At 36.0% G+C, this 26,516-nt stretch overlaps 1 protein-coding gene across 1 annotated transcript in view; it reads right to left on the bottom strand.

The window, feature by feature from the left end:
* LOC112050581 (facilitated trehalose transporter Tret1) overlaps positions 1-17,893 on the bottom strand; it is a 31,001-nt gene extending 13,108 nt beyond the window's left edge. The window contains exons 1-2 of the mRNA XM_052887291.1: positions 17,694-17,893; positions 6,635-6,864 (exon numbers count right to left, since the gene is read on the bottom strand). Coding sequence (XP_052743251.1) covers positions 6,635-6,864; positions 17,694-17,766 — 303 coding nt within the window. The 5' untranslated portion in view covers positions 17,767-17,893. The remainder of the gene's footprint in view (positions 1-6,634; positions 6,865-17,693) is intronic.
* Between the last annotated feature and the right edge of the window lie 8,623 nt (positions 17,894-26,516).

Genomic DNA, 26,516 nt, shown 5'->3' with positions numbered 1-26,516 from the left:
TATGGTCTGAGTAAGTCAAAAGAGATTTTTCGGGATTTGTCGCTCGTTTATTGGGCCCCCCTACTAATTTTGATAATAGGCCCCTCCAAGACAGGCTACGCCACTGATTCCATGGATTCACTGTGCGGGTTCCGGATCCATTATGTAATTCTGATAAAGCAGAAGCAAATTCAAGAAATGATCTTCATGCTTTTTGTTACTGTACAGAGTTTAGAAGTACCTTCTTGTAGTTCCTAAAACGTTTAACGTCTTGAATCGGTCGCCAAAAAAATAGGAAGGAAGCGAACGACATCTTTTTTCGCATTTAACATTTCGTTACTGTTTACCGTGCTAATGAAAGTAAAAAATCTGCGTTACGTTGGTTCGAATAATAGATTACAGAGCGGAACAGGTGTTTTTTGTAGTTTGTTTATGGAGGAGTAACGCACAAAAAAGGGTGAAAAAGTCGTTACAAACTTGAGTGCACCTGAATTGCCATTTATTTTAAAGTTGAATGGCTATTAATTTCTCGATAATTGGGTGCCTATCCCTTTTTGTGATATTTTTTAGCTTGTCTCTTCACTACAGGGAGGTTGTTAGGATTAGACTACGTATTTTAGTGAGTCAGTCCGTAATAAGTATGGCGATGTTGGAATCTAAATCTAAACTTTATTTCGAAGAACGATAATATCTTAATTTTTAGGGTTCCGTAGTCTGTCCGTCCGTCAGTCCGTCCGTGGTTTTAGCGCAGATTCTATTACTACTAGAAAGCTGTAATTTGTACCTACTAATTACTAATTAATAAACTAATTAGATAATGTATGTACATATCTACATTAAAAATGTGAACAAAGTCGTAAAATAAAATACTGATGAAAAATTTTTAGGGTCCCTACATGTAAAGTGGCGATGAATCTTTTATACTCGTTTATCTTATAGTGTGGGGTATCGTTATAGGTTTTCTTAAATATATGTTATGTACCAATATTTTTCGATTAGGGATCCGTTTATAAATATTAAGCTTTTCAGAGCTAATTTTCAAGTCAGGTTTCCCCATCCTATACCGGCTAAACAGTTGGGTTTCAAAAAAAAATATTATTTTCACAAAGAATTCACTTATTCACTTCATAAGTTAGGGCTAAATATACATGACTAATAGGATACGTGAAAAAAATCACGTAGCAATTGTTATTTAAAAAGTAATATTCGACCAACTTAAAAAACGAAATTAGAAAACGAAAATTGCCAACTATTTCAGTTGTAAAGCAGTTGTAAAGCTGTCAGTAAGATAACTCAAAGTTCGTTACAGCTACAAAGATGAAATTTGGTATGGGTATGTATATTAATGGAAAATAAATTTTTGGGGTTCCTTCCCTAAAGTGAGGATGATTTTTTTTATGGTCTACCCATGTTGTGGGGTATCTTTAACAGTATTTGTGTGCATTACAGAAGCGATTTAAGTGCTAAGTTAATCTACAGAACCCTATACTGCGCGTGGCCCGAAACGCACTTGGCCGGCTTTTAAGTTTAATTTTAGTATATTTAAGGATTTGATAAACATTGTCATTTAGATAAAAGATTTCGAAAATTGCATGTTAATTGCATATTTGTAGCAAATTGAATGCTTCAAAATTTGTACCCAGATATGTATATTTATAATTTGCAAATAAAGAAATTTGAATTTTTTTGCATTACATTATTTTTTAGCCTGTCAGTTCTACTTAAATCATTACGATTCTACCTATTTAGCCTATAACAAGTTATAATACAATTTGAACTTCATTTTTATGGGATCCCAAAAATAAAATGTCAATAAGAACGACGTTGCCATGGAAACGAGCGATGTCCCATCGCTGTAACTATACAGAATGCAGGGGTTGATTTCGTGAGCAATAGCTAGGTATATGGTTGCCCATGGTCCCCATGCTCAGGGGCTGACAATATCAATATCCTCCAAAATATTGACTTTAAGGATATACCTAATAAAAGATTTAGGTCAAACGAAATCCCCAAATCGTCGTTAGTCGGTAAGTACATAAATCTTTAATGTTTTGCATCTAACTTCCAGTCAGTGGCGTATCGTGGACCCTGTATCAAAATTAGTTGGAGGGGGCCCAATTAAATGAGCGGCAAATCTCGAAAAATCTATTTAGTTTTTGATTTACTCTACCTTATCTCTTTCAACACTATGCTTTTTTACTTTTGTCATTTCTACAGTTTTTTTTTATTTTCTTCCCCGGAAAACACTGCTAGATTAAGTAATATTGTAGATCATACATAAAATTAATAACTCAATATTTTAATATTTATTTAATTTTACCTACATTTAATGTAGGAATTAATAAAACTAAACGAAAAAAAACTTGCGGAAAGAATATTTTCGTGTTCCTATTTAACTCTTAATTATTATCGACGATTACTCGTAGTTAATAAACATTAATTTATCGATAAATTAGCATAACTTTTATTACTACGAATTACGAATAAGGAATTCCAATTATACAGTAATATTTATATACATGGATTAAGATTTAAACCTCAATTTATTTCAAAGTAAAGGGAACTGCAAAATGTTGTTTATGGTCTCAAAAGTTTAAAACAACCAACCTTTTGGGAGTCAATCGCCGTACTATACCGTCAAAGGGTAAGTATATATATTTAAGTATATAAAGTATATACTTAAATATATATATACTTAAAGACTTTAATACCAAAGCGAAAGTAGCGGATGAAATAAATGAGTGGGCAGTGCATACAAAACTTTCGAATGAGTATACGGTAGAGGATACATGGAGCATGCTTAAGACTAAGATACTGGACATCAACACAAAATATTTAAAAAAGACCTGGGTTCCTAAACAGAGTTGGATGACTGAAGAAATTTATAGCCTTATGGAAGAACGTAGACTCCATAAAAGTTCTAATTGTGCCAAGTATACTGAAATTGATAAGTGTATTAGGAGAGAAGTTCGATATGCTCGTGATGCTTGGTACAAAGCCAAATGCGATGTTATGGAGAAACTTTATACCAAACATGATGCATTTAATTTGCATAGAGAAATAAAATCTTTCATTGGCCATAAAAATATCACACACCAACTCACTGACGAATATAACCATCCAGTTTTAGATATTAAAACGAAAAAACACCTGTGGGAGCAACATCTTTCATCTATGTTTGCTGACGACTCCAGAAGTTTGGCTGCGCCTTGTGACTTGAATAATGGGTACTCAATCCTAAAGGATGAAGTTACAAAGGCTCTAAGTAGAGCTAAAACTGGAAAATCGACTGGCCCAGATGATGTTCACATAGAGGTACTAAAATTAATCGAGGAGGAAAACATTGATATGCTAGTTAACTTTTTCAACTCCGTGTACAATTCAGGCCATTTACCAAAAGATTGGTTAACCTCAACTTTCATTACACTCCCTAAGAAAGCCAATGCGAGAAAGTGCAATGAATTTAGAACAATCAGTCTTATGAGTCAAGTTCTAAAGGTATTTTTAAACATCATACACGAACGGATTAGATCCAAATGTGATGAACAACTTGCAGACAGTCAGTTTGGTTTCAGAGCGGGAGTGGGTACAAGGGAGGCTCTTTCTGCAGTACAGGTTCTGGTGCAAAAATGCAGAGACATGCAGCAAGACGTTTTTCTTTGTTTCATCGATTACGAAAAAGCCTTTGATCGAGTATTGCATGACCGCCTTATTGCTATATTACATAATGTCGGCTTAGATGACAAGGACATCCGTATAATCCGGAATCTTTACTGGAATCAACAAGCTACGGTTCGAGTCGATAATGAAGAAACAGGCTATGTTGAAATTAAAAGGGGAGTTCGCCAGGGCTGTATTTTGTCACCTACGCTATTTAATTTATACTCCGAGTCAACCATAGCAGAAGCAGTTGAAAATCTGGACTGTGGAGTAAAAATTAATGGCAGAAACATTAACAATATTAGATACGCTGACGATACAGTTCTTATTGCCTCATCTCTGGAAGAACTTCAAAAACTTGTAACCAGTGTAAATGATTACAGTGAGCAAGCTGGTCTTAGGATGAACATCTCAAAGACAAAATTCATGGTTATATCAAAAAGAAATATTGATAACCTTGAAATCGACGTAGCCGGCCAAAAAGTGGAGAGAGTGCGCAAATACAAATATTTGGGTACGTGGCTTAATGAAACCTGGAGTAGCGATCAGGAAGTTAATACTCGCATTGAAATAGCACGAAGTACTTTTAACAAAATGAGAAAAGTTCTCTGCAATCGCAGTCTTAAGATTCCTCTGCGCATTCGACTCCTGCGTTGTTACATCTGGCCCATACTTCTATACGGATGTGAAGCCTGGACAGTAAAAGAGGACATCAGGAAACGTATAGAAGCGTTCGAAATGTGGGCTTTTAGACGCATGCTGGCTATCAGTTGGACTCACAAAGTGACGAATGCCGAAGTTCTGCGACGCGTCAATCAGAAGCGTGAACTTTTGCAGACCGTCAAGACGAGAAAAGTAGCGTATCTAGGGCACGTGCTACGACACGAGAGATACGAGCTTCTACAGCTCATCTTGATGGGAAAGGTTGCTGGTAGAAGAGGCGTTGGTCGCAGAAAGAAGTCTTGGCTGAGAAACATCAGAGAGTGGACCGGGATCGCGAGCGCCGCACAATTATTTCGCCTCGCGAAGGATAGAGACGAGTTCAAGAATCTGACTGCCAACCTTCGCTAGTCGGAGAGGCACCTTAAGAAGAAGAAGAGAAAGTATATATATATATTTTGAATAAAAAGTTCAAAGTAAAACTGTCTGCCTGTCTGACAAGATTTTCTCAAAAACTCATGAGGATGACATTATCGAGATTAAATAATATGAAATACCTACTCAGTTAATAATTGGAATATACTTTTAATAAGATGGTACAAACACGTTTGTATCTTCAAAATATTTGTGTATGTAAAAACTGTAACATTCAGTAGTGGGCTAAATAAACAAATATCTTTGAAAATGTCATCAAAAAGCCATGAATATATTATTCAAAAGGCGAAAAAAGAAGACAAAAATCACTAGCCGGGAAATCATAAGCAGTGCTTCTAGTATTGCTAATTTGCTAGTGTAGGTAAGTGCGTTAGTATTTTATCTATAAATAATACAAAATCAGAACCTTATAGGTAATCGAATGAAAGTAATGCATATTTTACTTGACACCCTCATCCCATTCTCTTGAACATAATCAAGATATACCTACCAATTGTAGATCACGTTTTACACGGTTAATATCGTGATCTATGTGATATGTGTATATAATATAGATTTGATTATATTATACCTTATTGACCTATGATATCAAAACATAATAGTTTTGTTAAATTTATGTATTAAAATTAATTGCTTAGTAGGTATAGTGATGCACAAGGTCTAATTTAAGCTCTTCCTTATTATAATTTTATAAGAACGTTCTGACATAATATCCGCGACATCATCACTCAACACAATCGACACATTAAACTGTTAATTAAAAAAATAACTGAATTAAATTGTTAATGTAATTTTATAGACGCTCCTAAATATAGTACCTACATATTAGATGTAATCATTGTAAGAATAAAAGTTGAAATACTGTCTCTCTTCTCCCAAATAAGAAAAAAATATTATAAGGCCCACCAGGCAGTTCCGAAACGTGGTGTTTATATTGTTTAGGTAACGGTCGTTATTAGTTAGTGGTAGAAACTAGCAAATGGCTCGTGAACTCTTATCTAAACAAGCAGTCAAGTACAAACTCCGGCAATTTTTTTAGGTAAAAAGTAAAATTTTGTGAGCCTAACTTAGGACTTGGACCCTGATGATCTGAACCTGAACAATGAGCTACTAAACTAAACCATCGATACGTCATATAGAGAGGAGCAGAATCGCAATGCGTTAATCGGATTGTTCGAAATATTACTTATGTACAGACCGATTAAATAAAAAAAATAGTATATCTGCCTCTTAGTAACAACCAAGAACCAGATACGTAAAATGAAAATTTTACATTTAAAAAAGGTTTTTGCAATGATTAAAAGACACGTCAATTTGTTTTCTGTCAAGTTGAAAGGTTCAATTTGCAGTTATAATGTGAACTAAGGACACAATCGGTAGCATAACTGTGAGTACTTATCTATTACTAAGATAGGTATAATTAGGTATAGAATAGGTATAATTTCTAGTCTAGTCTAGTAGCTAGTTAGTACCTACATGCGATGATGACGACTAACGGTACCATTTTAATTACGATTGCAACATAGAGTTTTAATTACACGTTTACGATGTTCTATGATTAGCTAAATATAATTTTGATTTTTCATTAAAAATTTGAAAAGCTAAACGTAAATTCTGCTGTATGATTCACTGAGCAGAATACTGGATCTACTTAATTTAGTACCTACAGCAAAAACTGAAGGCTTGTTTAGGACGTCTTATGTTTGACCTTTTTCTACTCTGTTCTTTTTATAAAAATCGTGCAATATAAATTCACATTAAACTTTTTACGTTATTTTTTATTACTTTAACACGTCATAGGGAATGTTAATTTCGAGGGGTTTCCCAGGGCATTCATCTAGACTACGATTTATTTAATAGCCATAAAATTGATAAATTTTAAAAATAGGTTTGTACTTACGATTAGTGAAAAGGTCGTTATAAGAGTCATGACCTTCCTCCCATATCTGTCAGTTAGGTAGCCCATAGGGGCACCGAATATGATTGCGGTGATATATGTGACAGATGTCATCCAGGATATATCGGTGCTGGTGTAGGGCTCCGGAGCTGGTCCTTCCGTGGATTGAAGGACGGAGATCATCGGTGACAACCAGCCTTGGATCATTCCAAAGCTGAGCAGCGGGATAGTAACTAGGTACAAAATATAAAGAACATTTATCGAAGCGAAACTTAATACTTACTTATATACTACTGTTATATATTCTATGCACGTAGGTACATACTTATTTTTTACTTTGCCTTCCACATATTTTTGGAAAGAATTCTCCTTAGGTATATACGAGTAACTAGAAATGAAAATACTAGATTGTTACTAGTAGGTATTTTGTAATCTGTAATCATTTTAATCACAGCATTATCTCGATCGCATTTCGTGTTTATAGTTCCATTAGATACGTAATGGGCTATAAAAACTTATTTTGACCAAGTTAGCTCCGTAAAAACTTGAAATTTATTAAACTCATTGTCTTCAGTAAAGACTAGGTAGGTAGTAGGTAGGTATTTCAAATTTTGAAAAACAGTATCATATCTAACATTGGAATCTGGAATATACCTACATATGACGAAACACATGTGCATTTGTCAGAATATGCTCGAATACTTTTAAACCTATTTGGGATTCTTAATCATATAACGTGGCGTCAACTAGTAGATTTTAAAAATTCTGAAAATGTTATTGTAATTTATAATTAACTTTATTTTTAAAGTGGTTCTGTGTTCGGCAGAAGTATGTTTTTTTATTATTACTCTCCCTCCACAATATACAAATATATTTGACGCATATACTATTATGATTTTTTTTATATCATGGGTGATGATATTATACAAAGCAGGTGCAATTATTTAAATATATATTTTACGGTGAAAACTATACCAAAGCTATTTAAGGAGAGTCTCTTGAATTTTTAAAATTCCTATTTAGAAAGTTTTCTACAGTGATAAAGGCGTTATTGAAATGAACTCAAACTGGTTTCAATAATTATGCATCTATCGACTGCTTTTCTTTATTATATTTAAAGCGATCTAAGCTCTGGTTTTATGTAAGTAGGTACCTAATTAAGTTCAAGGCTGCGATGCGATTTTGCTATAAATGGACACATTTACCAGATTATACCATAATTTATGTATTAAAAGTGTAATTTTCTGACTATTTATCTCACGCGATTTATTCTCCATCGACCTTGGTGGAAAATCGTTGTACTTTTTGTTGATTATTTTACAGATATATTATGAGAGTAGTAAATATTTAATTTGTGTGTTTGGTTGTTTGTTACGCAAAAACGACTAAAAGGATGTAGATAGAATTTGGCAATTATAGAGTCATTGCTGGATTTACACATTTGTCGCCCCACAGCTATAACACTTTTGCCGCCTCTACTCAGCTCTTAAAATTAGATACACTGTTTACAATAAAGTATATTCCTTTTTTTAATAGTCTAGTTATTAAGATTATTTTTAAAAGTTTTTCAAAATTTTTGGATACATTTTTAAGCTAAGAAAAGCAAAGCTTTGTGTTTATTGCACTTCTTATGAGGTGTGGTGGGGGTAAGGAAGATATGATAGCGCTGCAATTTCGCCGCTCTGTAAAGTTCAGCTATTTTATTTTTTACGGCAAATCCGGCACTGCAGATCAGCTTCCACCTTCACACAGGAAATAAAACTATAAGAAATTGTAATTTAATTGTTATCAAATGTAAATTGTAATACTGTATGACTTTTTCAAAAGAGCAACTGTTGAGTTTCTTGCCGGTATCTTCTCAGCAGAACCTGCCTTCCGAACCGGTGGTAGAATCTTTACAAATAGTCAACTGACGTGTCAAAAGTGATTGTAAACTGAGCCTACTTGAAATAAATGAATTTTGAATTTGAATTGAATTTGAATATACCGGATTACACATTCAATTACAGACACATACCTACTTCAAATTTATAGCACCCCTCTTTTTCACGTCGGGGTACAGAATACTTAATATAGTACGTCGGGAGTTAATAATATGTAAATGTTTTGTAGTTTGTAGGTATCGACTTCTTTTGATTTAATTATGTGGGCATTAATTAATTATTATTATGATTAAAAGAGAACAAAGTCGCGTAGTATTTAGTAGTTATTTATACAGTGGCCGGCGACCTTTCGGCATTGTGGTGGGAATGTCGCCTCTCAAGCAGGAAGTCTCGGTCTCGATTTCCGGTTGAGTCAAAACAAACAAAAACTGTACTAATATAGTTTGTTGGTTTGATATGTTTTCTGCAGGCTTATTATTTAACTCGGTGTACTATTCAAATAAGACATTACATCGTTTTTCATCGCATTTTCGTAATTGTGATCATTTATAACAGTTATTTCAACGAACTAATCTTGACTACGTCATATTACATCAAGTGGCGGTGAATTTATTCCCGACTGCGTCAGAAGGAAGGTAATGATTTTCGGACGTAGGTATGTATGTGTGTATGTATGTATGTTTGTATGTGTGTATGTGGGTATGTATATTCTTTGGCACGCCCTACAGCCCAAACGGATGGATGTATTTTGATATGCAGTTCGTCTCCTATAAGTGGACTCGTCAACACCTTGAAGTTATGGGAAATACTCCCGAACACCCTGTATACATAATTATATACTAGGTAGCAGCAGCGAGGAATGTAAAAAACCCGATCCCTGGCGGGTTACCTTTTAAAAATCCTTACATACTCGTACATAATCATAATTATTCAGCCACAGCATTTCTTCAATCTGTTCAATAAACATCTCCGCGCATGACTAAAAAACACATGACCGGGTTACCTATAACAAAATTTCAGCCTTCGCTACTGCTAGGTAGGTACATATAAGTAAAATGAAAGTGTTTGTCTGTGATTTCAAAATAACTGTGTTTTCTCAAGAGCTTATAGCTATAATATAATAATATGTATTGACATCGATCATACAATATGACGCGTAGTCCAAATGATCACTGAACACCTCGTGAAGTCATTAAATACAAGTATTTATGTACCTACTCAGGTAGGTTGACAAGTTCAAAAACCATAGTTAATAACATACCATGTTTTATAAAAAAAATAAACATATGATCAAATTCGTAAAGAAAAAGAACCTGTTATATATTTAGTTAACTGCTAATGCAGACTTATACACGCTAAGTTGTTATTTACACACTAAAACTAAAAAAGGAGGTCTGATATGGAAATAAGTGACATCAGAAAAGCGTAACGCCAAATACACGCGGTCATGCATTCTACAAACGCGCTTCGGCAGACTTGACTGTCTGACTGATTTATTGATGATGATCCATCTATCAATAAATCAAGTATATCAAGTAACCCTATCCATACTAATATGACACGAGTATATTAAAGTGAACGGATAATTGTGCCTCTGAGTATATAAATGCCGAACTGTGTTATGCTTTTACGCATGAATAGTTAAACAATTTTCGATGAATTTTTCTATAAAACCAATGAAACAATGTTTGAAGAATTATTCTACTGAGAGGAAACAACTTTCCATGAATTCTTTTACAAAGATGAAAAAAAATTCGATAAAGTTTTTTTTTCAAAAGAAGAAAATTTCGATAATGCAATCTCTTTTTTATGGGTTACCAAAACGTGTGTCCAAAAATTGGTAACATCCTACTCGTACATAGGTTAAGTCGTATTTATTTCAAGAAAGAATTTTTGTTTCTTTTGTGACAAATTGTTAACCTTTATTTGGGCCCCCCAACAAATTTTGATACAGGGCCCTTCAAGGCACGCTACGCCACTGTTTTCTATATATATAGATTCGGAATCTATGTATTTTACAAGCTTATCTTAGATAGAAGGGATTAAAGCGGTCAGAAAGAAACCGAATTGCGGACAGTGTGAAGGAATTGGCTTAAATAAATTTAATCCTAATAAATAAATAAATATTCATCATTAAGTACGTAAGTAAGTAAGCATTTGTTTCGCGCGATTTTAAATTTTTGAACTCCGAGGCCCGGCGCAAAACTGAGGAGAGTTTATGAGTGTTTCGCCTGTTGCAGTAGCTGGTAGCTCTCGAAGGGATGTACCGATTTTCATTTAGTTGCTACTTTGAACGATTTTTTTATTCGATAGTGTTTTACACTATGTTTGATGAAAATTGATTCAGCTTAATAGTTATGGAGGATAGAAGAGGATGCGAATTAACAATTGTGAGCACATAATATAACCGGGAGGGGTCATATGAACGTACATTGATTTGTGCATAAAAAAAATGTACTGTTTAAAGATGGTGTGGGAGTTGGGATAGTTACGGGGAAAGGTATGTATATACTGACTTCAGCGAATATACCCGATTTGATTTAAAAATTTATATAAAAATAAAGTAGTGAATTCTTTGATTCAGCTTGCAGTTTATTTTTTCTATGATGGAAAGAATTTCTGACATCAAACTCGACTCGTCTGTGCGAGCGTCTGGGTCTAGGACATTGGACGATTACGTCAATTTTGCCTACCTGTACGTTTTCAGTACTAATTTTGATACAAGGGTTTATAAAAACCACATTTTCTCTAAATCTACTTGTTATTGTATATAAATTAAATTAGTTTTCTTGTTATAATATTTTTTGTATGATAATAATCCATCCATATATATATCAACCCATATACGGCTCATTGCTGAGCTCGAGTCTCCTCTCAGAATGAGAGGGGTTAGGCTAGTCCACCACGCTGGCCAAATGCGGATTGGCAGACTTCACACACGCAGAGAATAAAGAAATTCTCTGGTATGCAGGTTTCCTCACGATGTTTTCCTTCACCGTTTGAGACACGTGATATTTACCCCGACCGGATTCGAACCCACACCCTCCGGAATCGGAGGCAGAGGTCATATCCACTGGGCTATCACGGCTCATGATAATAATCATACTAGTTAAATTAATGACTGTCAGGGTTGTCCAAAATTTAAATTTTTAACAAATTAATTTTAAAATCATTTAAAATTTTAACTTAATTTTTGTAATCTTAATTTACAAGAGGCAAGAATACATGGGTGTCTTCTATGCACACGTGTTCCGAATTAGACTTTTATAACTTGCTTAGTATAAAAAAATGATTAGTGACTTCCACGGAAAATCATAATTTCAGTGCACGTCATAATATTATTGTTCTACACTAATGAGTCAGAATTAAAATTAATGTAATTCATGGCAACTGTTTTTTGTAATTTGTTTTACATTGTAACAATATGTTATTAACATTGCTTTTTATCTACGGTTAAATTTATAGAAATATTGATTTTTCTTTTCAAAATGTTTTATACATTATTAGTATGTACTTTGTAATATCACGTGTTCAAAATACTTATACCCTCATCTGTTATTCAATCGTCTAATACGTCAAAAGCATTTTAATTTAACTGTATTAGGTTGCCTTATTAAATTGTTGGTCTTGTTTAGGGTTGCCGGTTGCCTAGATTTTGTATTAGTCCAATTACTATACATACTACTGTTTGCAATGCAAATTAACCGAAAAAGCTGAGTTATTGTAAAATAAACTGAATTTAACCCTTTTTCGAGGTGAAGGGAAAATGCATACAGGATATCTAGGTCGTGAACTTCAGGTTAAGCTTTTCTGGGCTCCCCCCACGTCATATCTAAAATTCAGCTTATTATCTAAATTATTTTAACGATAGTCTATGTACAGAAAAGGCCTCCACCTGAGATCTGACAAATTTTGTACATTTGCACATTTTGCACCTTTGCGCTTTTTTACATAATTAATTATGTTAATTAATTATTAATTCTGCGCTTTTGTATACCTAAGCTTTTATATCATACGAGCGAACGCCCGCAACTTCGTCCGCCCTCAGACCTCCTTAATCCGGCCCTCTCGCAAAATCCGTTCTTAGTGGACGTACAATGTAAATACATGAATTACCTCCCTGTCAAATTTCAACTTTGTACGTCAAGCAGTTTTTGAGATATTTTCGCATTTATATATTAAGATTTCCCTGTAGGGATGTGTAGTATTTTTTCTAAATAAATAAACTTATTTAATTATTTCAATGACTAACTGCATAATAAGACAAACTAATTGATAGGACCTACTTATCGAAGAACTTAACTTGTTTGTAATTTAATTTATGTTGGGTTTTATCGTGACCACAACTTAATCGATATAATAAAGTCAATAATAAAATCTATATATTAATAAAATACCTACACATGTTTTAATCTATACTTAATATTATAAAGCTGAGGAGTTTGTTTGTTTGATTGAACGCGCTAATCTCTGGTAATTCTGGTCCGATTTGAAATATTTCAGTATTAGATAGCCCGTTTATCGAGGAAGGCTATAGGCTATATATTATCTCGTATTCCTACGGGAACGGGAACCACGCGGGTGAAACCGCGCGGCGTCAGCTAGTTAAATTTAAAATCCTTATTACCTATATACAAAAGAAACTTTTGCTATGAGTCAACTGCGTTTTTATATTTCTTTCATAAATCTCAAACACTTGTTCAAATATGTTTTGTTTGAATGAAAAGTTCGAGTAACATAATTTATCTTCAAATTACCATTATTCGCTTAGCCTAGATACGATCAAATAAACAGATTTATGTAAAGTCTATATTGTTCAAATATTTTAAAATACTAATTGTACATGTTGTACTACATCATCATCAGCAGCCTATTTTAACGGCCCAACACAGGACTCTCTCCTCATAGGAGCTGGGGATATGGAGCTTAGACCCACCACGATGCTCCAGTGCAGATTCGCGGGTGTTAAATTTTTTGACGACGACGTTAATTATAATGACAAGGATCAACAGCTTAACGTGCTCTCCACGGCATGGGGTGTAACAAATGAGAATTTTAACTGAAATTGCTGAAAAGACAGAATTAGATTTCCTAACTTTGCAAAAAGGATAAGTGCATAAAGCTCAAATAATTCTTAATTTTCCATAGTCTTAAAATGTTCGCGTTCGTTTAATATACGGTCGTCGGGTAGGTTTTTTAAAGGAGTAGGTAGATATCTACCTTCGCAGGTTTTTCCCACAGAAAAATATTATGCAATAAGTTTTACGAAAATATAGCGAAATTTGTAGCAATGCATATAATTCTATATACTATAGTTGACAACTGTGGCTTCACCCGCGCAGTTTCTATTTCCGTAAGAATCGTCACCATCATCATTAACAACCGATGGACGTCCACTGCTGGGCATAGGCTCTTGCGCATGGACTTCCAAACACAATATTCTCGAGCCGCCAGCATCCAGCGGCTCCGTGCAACCCACTTGATATTCTCGGTCCATCTAGTGGGAGGTCGACCAACATTGCACTTTCCGGTGCGGGGTCGCCATTTCAGCACATTGGGACCCCAACGGCTATAAAGGTCCCGTAAGAATACGTAGTAGTTAAAATATAGCTTATGACACTCACAAATTACTTGGTTTTCTTAGCCTTCATCCGCACGAGAGTTTTTTTAACGTCCGTCGTGTAAACATACGCATTTGTTGTATTCAAATACAACAAATGCGTATGTTTACACGACGCTTGTAAAACGTCTAAAAAACCCTCGCGCGAATGAGGGCTTAGAGAATATTCATTATTATCATTTTGCAGATCTCTTAGATATGTAGCTACCTGTATTTTAAAATTTACCTATTTTTAAAGAAAATAAATCTTTTTTATATAATGTACTGCCGATTTGCTCAGTGGATGCAGGCTTTTGCATTCAAGGCCGTAAGTTCGAGTCCTACGATTCCTCCATGTGGAAAACGTGTAATGTTTTCCAGCGTCTGGATGGTTTATATTTACAAGTAATAGTCCTCCAAGCTGCCCTATGCGGATTTGCACACATTCACACACTAGAATATTAAAAAAATTCTCATGTATGCAGGTTCCCACGCGACGTTTTCTTTCATCGTTTAAGACACGTGACATCTATTTAATTTCTAAAAATGCACATAACTGAAATGTTGGAGGTGCATGCCCTGAACTGAATTCGAACCTACGCCCTTCGAATCGAAGGCAAAGGTCATATCCACTGAGCTATCACGGCTACCAACTCATCAATAACTCATCATCAACTATCTTAGTACCTATAAAAGCTTCGCTTACTTTGGGCTAGCTAGATAGTGATATGTGTAATGTCCAAATGGAAATGGAATTGCAATCTAGAAAGGTAGCAAATACTTCTGTAATATTCAGCAGTATTTGATTGAAGCAGTGGCGTATTGTTACTAGGCATAACCCTCCAGTAAAATGGTCACTTTATTTGCCCATTATATTATCCTATAGTGTTTTTCAGATAGCATGGGTACGATGACAGTCGCCTGTGACGTTCATAAATTTAAAATACGTAATATTATCGTGAATCGCGGTAAACTTTCAAGAGTGAAACAGACTGCCAACCGTACCCATGCTACTATGCTGAAAAACACTTTAGCGGACGTTCGCATGGAATTCAGTTTTCCACAAATCTCACGGTAACCATGGATTTTTCCTTTTCATGGATGAAAAGTAGCCTATGTATTAATCCAGACTATAATATTATAGGACTCAAAAGTGATTACTAATATAAGAAAACTAATGTTGAACAAAGGTTATGATTCACAACACTTGTCGGGACAACTTAATTAACACATCAAACTGTAACCCAAATAAGATCCTAAAATGGTAGAGAATGACCTTGAGTGGAGTCACGTACTTGTGAACGATGTGTGTAGGGTTAAAGGATCCTTTGACTGATATCAAACACTCCCCTTTTCCACTCAAGTCACTCTCCCCGACTATCCCAAGTAACCCATAAAGAATTACACAACAAGAGATGTGGACGGCTCGAACGCCACGAGCACACTGAAGCCAACACGAGATCGAGCGACGTCATATCCGTCACAGACTACTATTGCCAACACTAAACGGCGATAACATTAATCTATCTCTACTTCAAATTTCAGGTGATTCGGTTCAGTAGCCGAGGCGTGAACGAGTAACAAACATCCAAACATAAATTCATACAAACCTTCGCGTTTATAATATTAGTAGGTTTTTTTTGTTTATTTCTTCTAAGCCCATTACACAAAGGTTTATTTTACTTTATTTAATTTTTTGTTTACTTACTAAAAAAATATTTTAATTACTCTTTGGGTTGTCAAAACCCTAACCCTTAAAACTGTAGATTGAATAAGCTTTTCAAAAATGTTTGCAATGTTTATTAGATATACCTAATAAACTTATCTAATTATTTAGTTTATTATCTAACTAACCAACTTTTGCCGGTGCCAATCCAATGTCGGGTTTTAATTAAAGCCGTTTCTGGAAGAACCACAGAAATTTTGTAATTTAAACGGCTTGAATCAAAACAACACTGGCTTGGCACCGCCTTCAAACTTATCAGAAGGTAGCACATAGGTAAGATGTTATTTTTTGCTTTTTAGTTAAGGTTAATTTTTGAGTTGACCGTCGGTTGAATTTATTTGATATTGTTCTTAAAGATTTAACAGAACCCCTTTCACGATTCTTAGAACACAGTATTAACTAAAAGTCTATTTAACAATGAGGCACTTAACTCGTAAAATGACAGTTTTTAACCGACCTCAAAAAGGAGGAGGTTCTTAAGTTGACCGGTATATATATTTTTTTTAATTTAATTTTAAGACTACATTACCAATAAAGGTCCTTTCAAATTGATAGTCTATACGCACTAAATTTCATTATTTTAACTTGCTTTTATGAATCTTACATTCTTACTATTTAGAATTAATAACGATAAATTGAATCGGTTTTGCCGTTAAAAGGTTACAGACAGTCTTACTTTCACATATCATATTAGTATATATTTTACTCGTATATAAACTATAAAGTGTGAATGTTTCGCCCTATACTATAGCCTTTCTTGATAAGTACTGTTTACCAACAAACAAATTAAAATGAGGGTATAAATCACTAGTCATTTGACACCTAATAATAATTATAATTAACTTATTCTTAAATTAATGAAAATAAATTTGATTAATAAGCTTAGAACAATTAGATATGTTTAATATATTTTATATAACATTTTCTAAACAAAACATACACAATTTAAAATAAATAAGTTATGAAATGACACACATCTTCTACCTTAATTTCTAATTTCTTTGTTGGTAAACAGTACTCATCAAGAAAGGCTGTAGTTTATGTAAGTAAATATAACGTAAAATTCAAATGCGACTCATTATAGCAGGTTGGTTTAGATTTAACAACGATGCATATCAATTTTATACGAAGCCAAGTCCATTGGTATCAGCGAAATGGTTACTTTTCGAATGCTAATCAAATAGGTACTAAAAATAAACCTGCATCGCAGCCTTCGCTCGACACTAGCTAACTGCAACCAACATCACGGGTTGTAAAAAATTCATACCACGCATTTGATTCTAAAAATACATCTACCCACTAACAATCCCGGTTAGTAATTACATACAGGTATGAGTATCTAATTTTATACTTGGACCTTACATAGCTGCATCTCAATGATGTTTTATACTAGAGATAACTATAACGCATGATATACTGAGGCGGACAAATGTGCATAATTGTCTTAATTTCATTTAATCGCTTATTGAACAACAAAAGTTATTAAAATATATAATACCTAAATACAATCTCAAGTCTACAATATCGAGTTGTGTGTTTAGGAAGTGTAAAAACTATATACACATAAATATAATTATAATGAAAGTAAACACAAAATTATGCATGTGTGCACTCAGTGGAGTAGCTAAATTCGTATCACTTTTTTTTATAAACGTATACCTATCTATAGTATAAAATAATCACTGGCTGCATCCATTAATTTAATCCTGCTAATTAGCACTAATAGATAAATAAAACTGCGTAAATAATAATTAATTAAAAATATTTCGTACACAAAAAATTAACAACCATCATAATAAAATACACGCGCACAATAAAATCGTATTTTTTGTACAAATTAAAAACAAAACTTACTTATAATTGCGAATAAGTACTGGTTTATTCGGGTCCCGTTTTGCCACATCAGTTTCGTGATGATAAAATTCATTTTGGTAACTTATTAACAACTGTCACTGGATGAATGAAACTCAGAACGGTACTTATCCAGACACTGCCGTGTCTGCCGTCTGCTATCGGACTGCGGCGGCGGCGGTAGGTGAACTAAAGATGGTAAAAATCGTACGCTCTTTTGTGATGCGACGTTCGTTATTCTGGAAAATGTCCGAATAAGCAAATTGAATCGCTGTATTATCTTTTTGTTCGACCAACTGTTTGTGATAAATATCAAGAGTAAGTGAAGAGTAGTATTTTATAACTTAAAGTGAAAATTCCAAAATTAAATAGATGAACTTAAAGATGGTAAAAATCGTACGCTCTTTTGTGATGCGACGTTCGTTATTCTGGAAAATGTCCGAATAAGCAAATTGAATCGCTGTGTTATCTTTTTGTTCGACCAACTGTTTGTGATAAATAACAAGAGTAAGTGAAGAGTAGTATTTTATAACTTAAAGTGAAAATTCCAAAATTAAATAGATGAACTGAAAGATGGTAAAAATCGTACGCTCTTTTGTGATGCGACGTTCGTTATTCTGGAAAATTAATGATAAAACGAACTTACCTTACGTGAAGTTCTATCATAATTATGCGAGCTGCTCAATTCGAAGCGATTAATACTATCAAGTAAATATTAATCGCGAGAATTGAGCAGCGAGGCATAATTAATGATAAAACGAACTTACCTGTACGTGAAGTTCTATCATAATTATGCGAGCTGCTCAATTCGAAGTCCTTGCCGCTTCGTAAGCCTTTGTGTTTGGACTAATCTTATAACCTATATAAATAAAAGAAAGTCGGGTTTGTTACAACACTTATAACTCGAGATCTGCTGGACCGATTTTCATGGTTTTTGATTCGTTGGATTTGTATCCGCCAAGAATAGCAGAATACATCTTAAAAACAACAAATAAATAAATAAGAAACATGAATAATTTTCTATAAATGTTATTTTGTTTAGTACCTGTCAAACATTTGTTGTCCATCCTGTCAAATACTCTTTATGTAATGATTAATGATTCACATTTACACCTTACCTTGTGTAAATTTAAAGTTTCTTTTGTCCGAATGGCTTTTTATGTCGTATATGATTTTTCCAAAAGAAATAATTTACATAAGTATAAAAATCAATGCTACTTTTCGTTGTAGAGTAGAGGTAGGGTAGGGGTAGGGGTAGGAGTAGGGTAGTGTAGGGTAGGGATAGGGAAGAAGTGCACATAAGTCAAAGCGAAGGTTTACCGGGTCTGCTAGTTTAATCTAAATATAATTAATTTTCTGAATACATTTTCTATAAAGCTGTACCAACGCTCTGGCCTCCTCTGATTGAGGATGGGCCAGGGCTCTATTACAATCGCCCATCTCTCTTAGTGTAGGATTAATTTACAGTACTTCCCGTCGCACTGCCTAAATTATATTAAGTAAGTATAACTTACATAATATAATTTACCTTACCAGACTACTGACCACGCCGGGCGAGAAACATTGAAATTCGCCTTGACGCTGGGTCTTTCCCAGCTTGTACACGAAGCAACCCGGATACCGGACGTTGACGGTCACACGCCTAATTGTTTGGACCTTCTGCTGACCACCGACCCTGACCGGTATTCAGTGTCAGTTGCAGCCCCACTGGGCACTTCTGACCACTGTGTGGTTAAGTCGGTATTGAATTATCACCCTTTGGACCCAGGACCTGCTGGTATCAGACGGGTGTGGCGATATAAGTCAGCAGATTGGGACGAGATGCGGCATTTCTTCGCGTCTTATCCTTGGCGGCAGGTATGCTTCTCTTCTATTGATCCGTCGAGCTGTGAACAAGCTATATCGCAAGTGATATGTCAAGCAATGGAGTATTTCATTCCATTTATTGACATGTCGCTGGATGGCAAAGTTCCAAGGTGGTATAACGCTGCTTGCGCTGAAGCTGAGTATCTTAAAAATTCAGCGTTTGCAGCTTGGGCTGAAGCCCGAACACTCAAAGCTCCGGACATCACCTCAAAGAAGAGAGCTTTCAACCTAGCTGCCAAGTCCTACAAGAAGGCTCTTAAGAAGGCTCGTTTCAACCGTACAAACCGCATTGGAGCCAAACTAGCTACTTATCCGCGTGGCAGCAAAGCTTTTTGGTCCCTTGCGAAATCTGTCGAAACGAACTTCTGCCGTTCATCATTACCACCTCTGCTTAAACCTGATGGATCGCTGGCTTTTTCCGCTAACGACAAGGCCAATCTTTTGGCCAGTCTGTTTGCGAAAAATTCACATCTAGATGCTGGAAGTGCCTCACCACCAACTCTAACACCTTGCGACTCTGAGATGTCAGAGATACATATCCGCCAATGTGAGGTTTTAAAAGTACTTCGTAGCTTGGATGTGAATAAGGCTAGTGGTCCTGACGGTATACCAGCAATAGTACTGAAAATCTGTGCCGCTGAGTTGTCTCCTGTACTAACACGCCTATACCGCCTCTCTCTCAAGTCTGCTCGCGTTCCGAAAGGTTGGAAGATTGCCAATGTACAACCTGTACCGAAAAAAGGAAGCCGTGCTGACCCGGCCAATTACAGGCCAATTGCAATCACGTCCATACTTTGTAAAAGTATGGAGCGTGTATTGAACAACAGGCTCCTGGCATACCTCGAAGAAAATGATATTTTGTCGGACCAACAGTATGGTTTTCGACGCAACCGGTCCACAGGAGATCTTTTAGTGTATGCCACTCACATCTGGGGCGAGGCTGTTGACAAGTGTGGTGAAGCGCTTGCCGTTTCACTGGACGTGTCAAAGGCTTTTGACCGGGTCTGGCATGAAAGCCTTTTAAGCAAACTTCCTTCCTACGGGATACCCTCTAGCCTTTGTCATTGGATATCTGATTTCCTGAGTGAGCGATCATTTCGAGTTGTCGTGGATGGCATCTCATCTGATCAAATGGCAATTAATGCCGGTGTTCCTCAGGGATCAGTTCTCTCTGCTACACTTTTCCTGCTGCATATAAATGATCTGCTTAAACCCGGTATATTTGGGTATGCAGATGATAGCACTGTAACAGAGAGATATATGTCCAGTCCTCGTGCTAGTGGGGTTGAGGTCCATGAACAACGAGAGGCTTTGGTGCAACGCATTAATTTAACCTTAAATGAGGTGTCTGAATGGGGAGATGCCAATTTGGTTAAGTTTAATGCGGAAAAAACTCAGGCATGTTTGTTCACTGCCAAAAGGAGCCCCTTCCATCTGACTCCTACTTTCCGGAATATGTCTGTAGGAATATCTGATAGCTTAGAGCTTCTTGGCGTAACCATATCGTCCAAACTCAACTTCGGACAGTTCATTGAATCTAAGGCAAAAACTGCGGGCAAAAAACTTGGCATCCTTAATAAAGTGAAACGGTACTTCACACCAGAACAGCTTCTATTGTTATATCAAGCTCAAGTTCGATCGTGTATGGAGTACTGCTCCCACTTGTGGGATGGCTCCGCCAAATACCAGCTTGCTGCTTTAGATTCAGTGGATAAACGCGCTAGAAGACTCATTGGCAATGAGGCTTTAACTGACTGTAAGCTTCAAAGCTTAGAGCATCGCCGAAAGGTTGCCTGCCTATCGGTGTTCTACAAGATATATTTCGGGGAGTGCGCTCAGGAACTGTTCGATCTTGTGCCACCTTCGCCGTTTTACCACAGGACTGCTAGGCATCGCAGAGATCTGCACCGCTACGTTGTCGAAATCCCTCGGGCGCGTACCAAGCGGTTTAGTTCCTCATTCCTTATACGCACTGCAAAGATGTGGAATGCTCTCCCAGCTTCAGTTTTCCCCACCACCTACAACATGGGTATTTTCAAGTCAAGAGTGAATAGGCATCTTCTAGGCAAGCGCGTTCCACCATAGGCTGCATCATCGCTTACCATCAGGCATGATTGCAGCTAAGCGCTTGCTTATTCAAAATAAAAAAAAAAAAAAAAAAAAAAAACTTAAAATTTAAATTCCAAAATTAAAAACTTTAATATCTAATCCTACATTATTACTTAAATAAGTAATCCTACATTACACGAATGCGATTTTCAAATTGTTTGTTCAGAATATTCAAATATTTTGTAAGTTGTTGTTTGAAATCAAGTTGAAATGAATGCCATTAACTGTCCTGGTGATTAATATCAGGGTTAAATACCTATGCTAATCATAGTGAAACTTTGGGTCATTGTGATGTCGTAGGTGAAACTTACAGGGCTTGTAAATTAATAATTCGTATTAGTAAATATAATTTCACCTTGTCTATGAATCTTTTTTTTTATTATTTACAAGTTACCCTTGACTACAATCTCACCTGATGGTAAGTGACGATGCAATGTAAGATGGAAGCGGGCTAACTTGTTAGGAGGAGGATGAAAATCAACACTCCTTTCGGTTTCTACACGGCATTGCACCGGAACTCTTAATCGCTTGGCGGTACGTCTTTGGCGGTAGGGTGGTAACTAGCCACGGCCGAAGCCTCCCACCAGCTAGACCTGGACCTCCGTCTTGTAAATCCACCGCGTATACTACTGCGCCACGGAGGCCGTCAAAATAGTTGAATATATCACATAAAATAGTTGAATATAATTTCCAAATATATCAATTATTATTTACTGTAATAAATTTAGAGTTAAGTAGCCCAGCCTGTATGTAATGTGAACCTTCTTGTTCGTTTAGATCGTTGACTTCGTATCGTGAAGGCCAGAATTCGATTCTTTGGTCGGGCTACGAAATTTATAACAATGAATTGAAGCAATAGCCGTGATAGCTCAGTGGATATGACCTCAGCCTTCGATTGGGAGGGCGTCCGTTCCATCCAGTCCAGAGCATGCACACGACACGGTGAAGGAAAACCGCGAGGAAACCTGCACACCTGAGAATTTTCTCTTTCTCTCTTTCATTGGGCCAGCGTGGTGGATTACTAAGCCTATCATTCTGAGAGGAGACTTCTGCTCAACAGTGAGCTATGGGTTGTTAATTATGATGAAGTAATGAAGCAATTGAGTACTTGTTTCTGATATGCCATCGTGCCGTGGGTATGTGCTGTTTTTTTTACAACTTTCTTACTTAAGGCGATATTTTGTGATATCATCATTATATAGGTAGGTGACGTTGTTATGTACCTAATTACCTAGACACTCGTAATACGTACCTATACCTAAATAGGTAAGTATATAAATATCGTGATTCGATCATTTTAACTTAATTAACTAGCATGTTACGTACTTACGTAAAACCTGTAATACCTATTGAGCGTAATCTCCATAAACTGCATCAACTGACAATATTATGTACTGAGCAACAAAGTAGGTAGGCACCACCTAGGTCTAGGTCTAGGTAAGTGTATAAAAATAATTATTAAGCTAACAGACGCCTGCGACATCGTCCGCGAGGAAAACCCTAACCCTTAGAATTTTCCAAGAACAGACTTTCTTACGAAGTTTTCCCACCTGTAACGTCTCCCCCAACCTCGTTAAAAGTAAGTATATTTCCTCATTAGTCTTGTTATCATATACTAGCGGACGCCCGCGACTTCGTCCGTGTGGAATTCAGTTTTTCACAAATTCCACGGGAACCATGAAATTTTCCCGGATGAAAAGTAATCTATGCGATAATCCAGAGTAAAATCTATTTCCATTACAAAAATCAGCCTAATCGTTTCAGTACACGCAACGCAAATGAGGTACAAACATACACACTTACACACAAACTTTCGCCTTTATAATATTAGTGTGATGTGACAAAACGAAATTTTAAAAAGTTACAGAGTTCAAAGAAATACACAAACAAACTCCGCTAATCCATATAATATAATAAAATAAATCTGTCAGTCAGTCTGTTAGCTTTTACGTCTGCCGATTAGATTTCGGCATAATTGGATCGTTGTGTGAAACATAGACTACGTTTTAACCCGGAAAAATCCATAGTTCTCTCGGAATTTCACGCGGAGTTGGGCGCTCCCGCTAGTATGACCAGTATTACTTATTATTAATTAAACACTGCACACTTTAACAGCGAACGTGTTGCATCAGGTCAAGTGCATGTTGCTGATTAACATTAATCTGTGATCAACCGGCTCGGAGTTAATTATTTATTGCTCCTACTTGTATAAAAAGGTACCCTACTATGTGGACCTTTATAGTTATCGATTTAAAAATGCGAACAATGTTTATATCGACATGTTATATATCTATTAGAATTTATTTAAGTACTGGGTGCCCACATAGGTATAAATTATTATTTATACCTATGTGGGCATTATTAGTTTATTAAAATCATGAAAAAGAATTTACAGCTGTTCTTATTGTTTACTTTTCACAGTAAATTTTGAAAGCCGCCGAATGTCATGAAATTGTTAATTACACTCTCGATCAAGTCATCAATATTCTCTTTTAATTTCGCTTTCATTTGAGACCCCACTGGAGTATATCTGCAAACATTCGGTTATTCTTCCCCACTTTCACAGCCCACAACTTTTAAACGGCTCAACCGATTGTCACCAAACATGTCTAAGAACACTCGCATATAAGTCACCTTTAACACAAAAATAACCAAATTGAAATCGCTCCATCCGTTTAGGACCTATGGTGCCACAGACAGACACGTCAAACTTATAACACCCCTCTTTTTGCGTCGTGGGTTAAAAATACAGTGTTTTGTTTACTGATTTTGCAGATCAGCCTACTAGTTGGTAGGTCCATAGTCCACACTGACCCAAATCGTTGGCTTTGAAGGTCCGAATTTGACCTTTACCTTTGCTTCGTATCTCGGTTGGGAAATAACATCTTCGGTCCCGGTCGTTTGCATTACACAGCTGTTTATTATGGTTACGTAATAAAAGACGGAGTTCGTTAACCCAACAGCGACAACTCAGATTTTATTAGCGTGGTAGGTATATCTAACAGTGGCGAAGGATGGAATTTAGATGAAGGTAAGCTTGAAGAAAAGGAAAATATACAAACTACGGTTTCTCATATATCTAGATCATCATCATCATTATCATAACAGCCCATGGACGTCCACTGCAGGACATAGGCCTTTTGTAGGGACTTTCAAACATCACGATACTGAGCCACCTACATCCAGCGAATCCCTGCGACTCCCTTGATGTCGTCAGTCCACCTGGTGGGAGGTCGACCAACACTGCGCTTTCTAGTGCGGGGTCGCAATTCCAGCACTTTGGGACCCAACGTCCATCGGCTCTTCGAAGTATGTGCCCCGCCCATTGCCACTTCAGCTTCGCAACTCGTTGAGCTATGTTAGTGACTTTGGATATTCTGCAGATGTCCTCAGTTCTGATTCGATCACGAAAAGATACTCCTAACATACAGTACAATACCTACATATAATAATACAACAAATATGCATGGATTTTTAAAACTAACCCGGCGGGAATTGACCTGCATAAACTCTTCGTTTAGCTATATCATAGCTACCTATCTATAGCTAATCTGTATTTTTTTTTTAGTTTGGGGATTTACTTACCTTCCTGTCATGCCGTGTGTTTTATTATCAAAAATCATAACAGCGTAAGCCTGCACTTGAAAAAAGATAATATGTAAAAACCGCATTTCTTATAAAGGTAGGTTTTCCACAATATTCTTGATCTTGCACCGCAACGTGAAGCAAATTATTTTCTATTTTATTTTATGGAGTACTTAATAAAAAAGGAAAATTAAGGAAAATACAAAGTCTAAAAATTCACAACCGCTGATTACCGCTCGGTGCTCTGTAGCGATATTTTATTAGCATAGGGTAATTCCAGGATAGATGCCCCAGTGGGATAGATGACTTGATTTTTATTTCACTATGTTAGAAACACAGTGAGAGTTAAATTTTACTGTAAGTAACGAGTCCTCCCCCTGCAAACCTTAGTGTCGGGAGGAATTTCGACCGGAGTGCATAAGCTTCGTCTGTGTGAGTAAAAATCTTCCGCGGTGAGACAACAAAAGGCGCCAAAATAAGATTCGTAAGTACTTCCAACAGTGTATTTTTTCTCTCGCTTATAATGTCTATTTTTTTTCTATTTGTCTGCATGCATTGAAGATAAGCCTATGTAAACTGATAGATTTTATAGTAATTGAAACTCAACTTTTGTTTTTATTGATAAGGGCATCTATCCCCTACAAAAAGTATAGTTGCCCCATTTTTTATTAGGATAGATGCCCCTAAGGGCAACTATCCCCAACTGTTTATTATAAGTGTTGTGTTGTTGCAGGAGAGTAAATATAAAAGAAAACAGGGTGTTGTCTCTCGTACTATACACCGAAAACAGTATGCTAGCAGCGTTTGAAGAGATGAAAAGGGAAAGAAAGGCGTAAATCAGACTTCTAGAATATAAGGAGTACCATCTAAAATATTAAGACGAAGATTTGCTATGGCACTTATTTTCAAAATTACTGTATATTTACTGTTGTTACTGTACAGCATTTATTTTTATTCATTTTAGCAAAACATCCTATAATAACGAAAAACGACTCGTGGCTCTTACATTCAAATTAGGAGAAGCTGGATTTTCACCGGACTGAACACCAATACGTCAGTTAGCATACCATTTCGCTAAAAAGCTACAGCTAAAGCATAACTGTGACCGAAGATGACCAAGAAATGAAAATAAAAGTTATATAAAACACCATAAAGACTGATTATAATAATATAGTTGTTTGATTTCAGAACAAACCAATTACAATGTTTAAACTAAGTCGTCGGTCCCCACTAGGGGCACCTATGCTCAGAAGTTTTTTCATGATA

The sequence above is a fragment of the Bicyclus anynana genome, chromosome 2, assembly GCF_947172395.1.
Source record: "Bicyclus anynana chromosome 2, ilBicAnyn1.1, whole genome shotgun sequence".
NCBI classification, from domain to species: domain Eukaryota; kingdom Metazoa; phylum Arthropoda; class Insecta; order Lepidoptera; family Nymphalidae; genus Bicyclus; species Bicyclus anynana.
The sequence above is the reverse complement of the archived record's forward strand: the minus strand, read 5'-3'. Positions and strand labels throughout refer to the sequence as shown.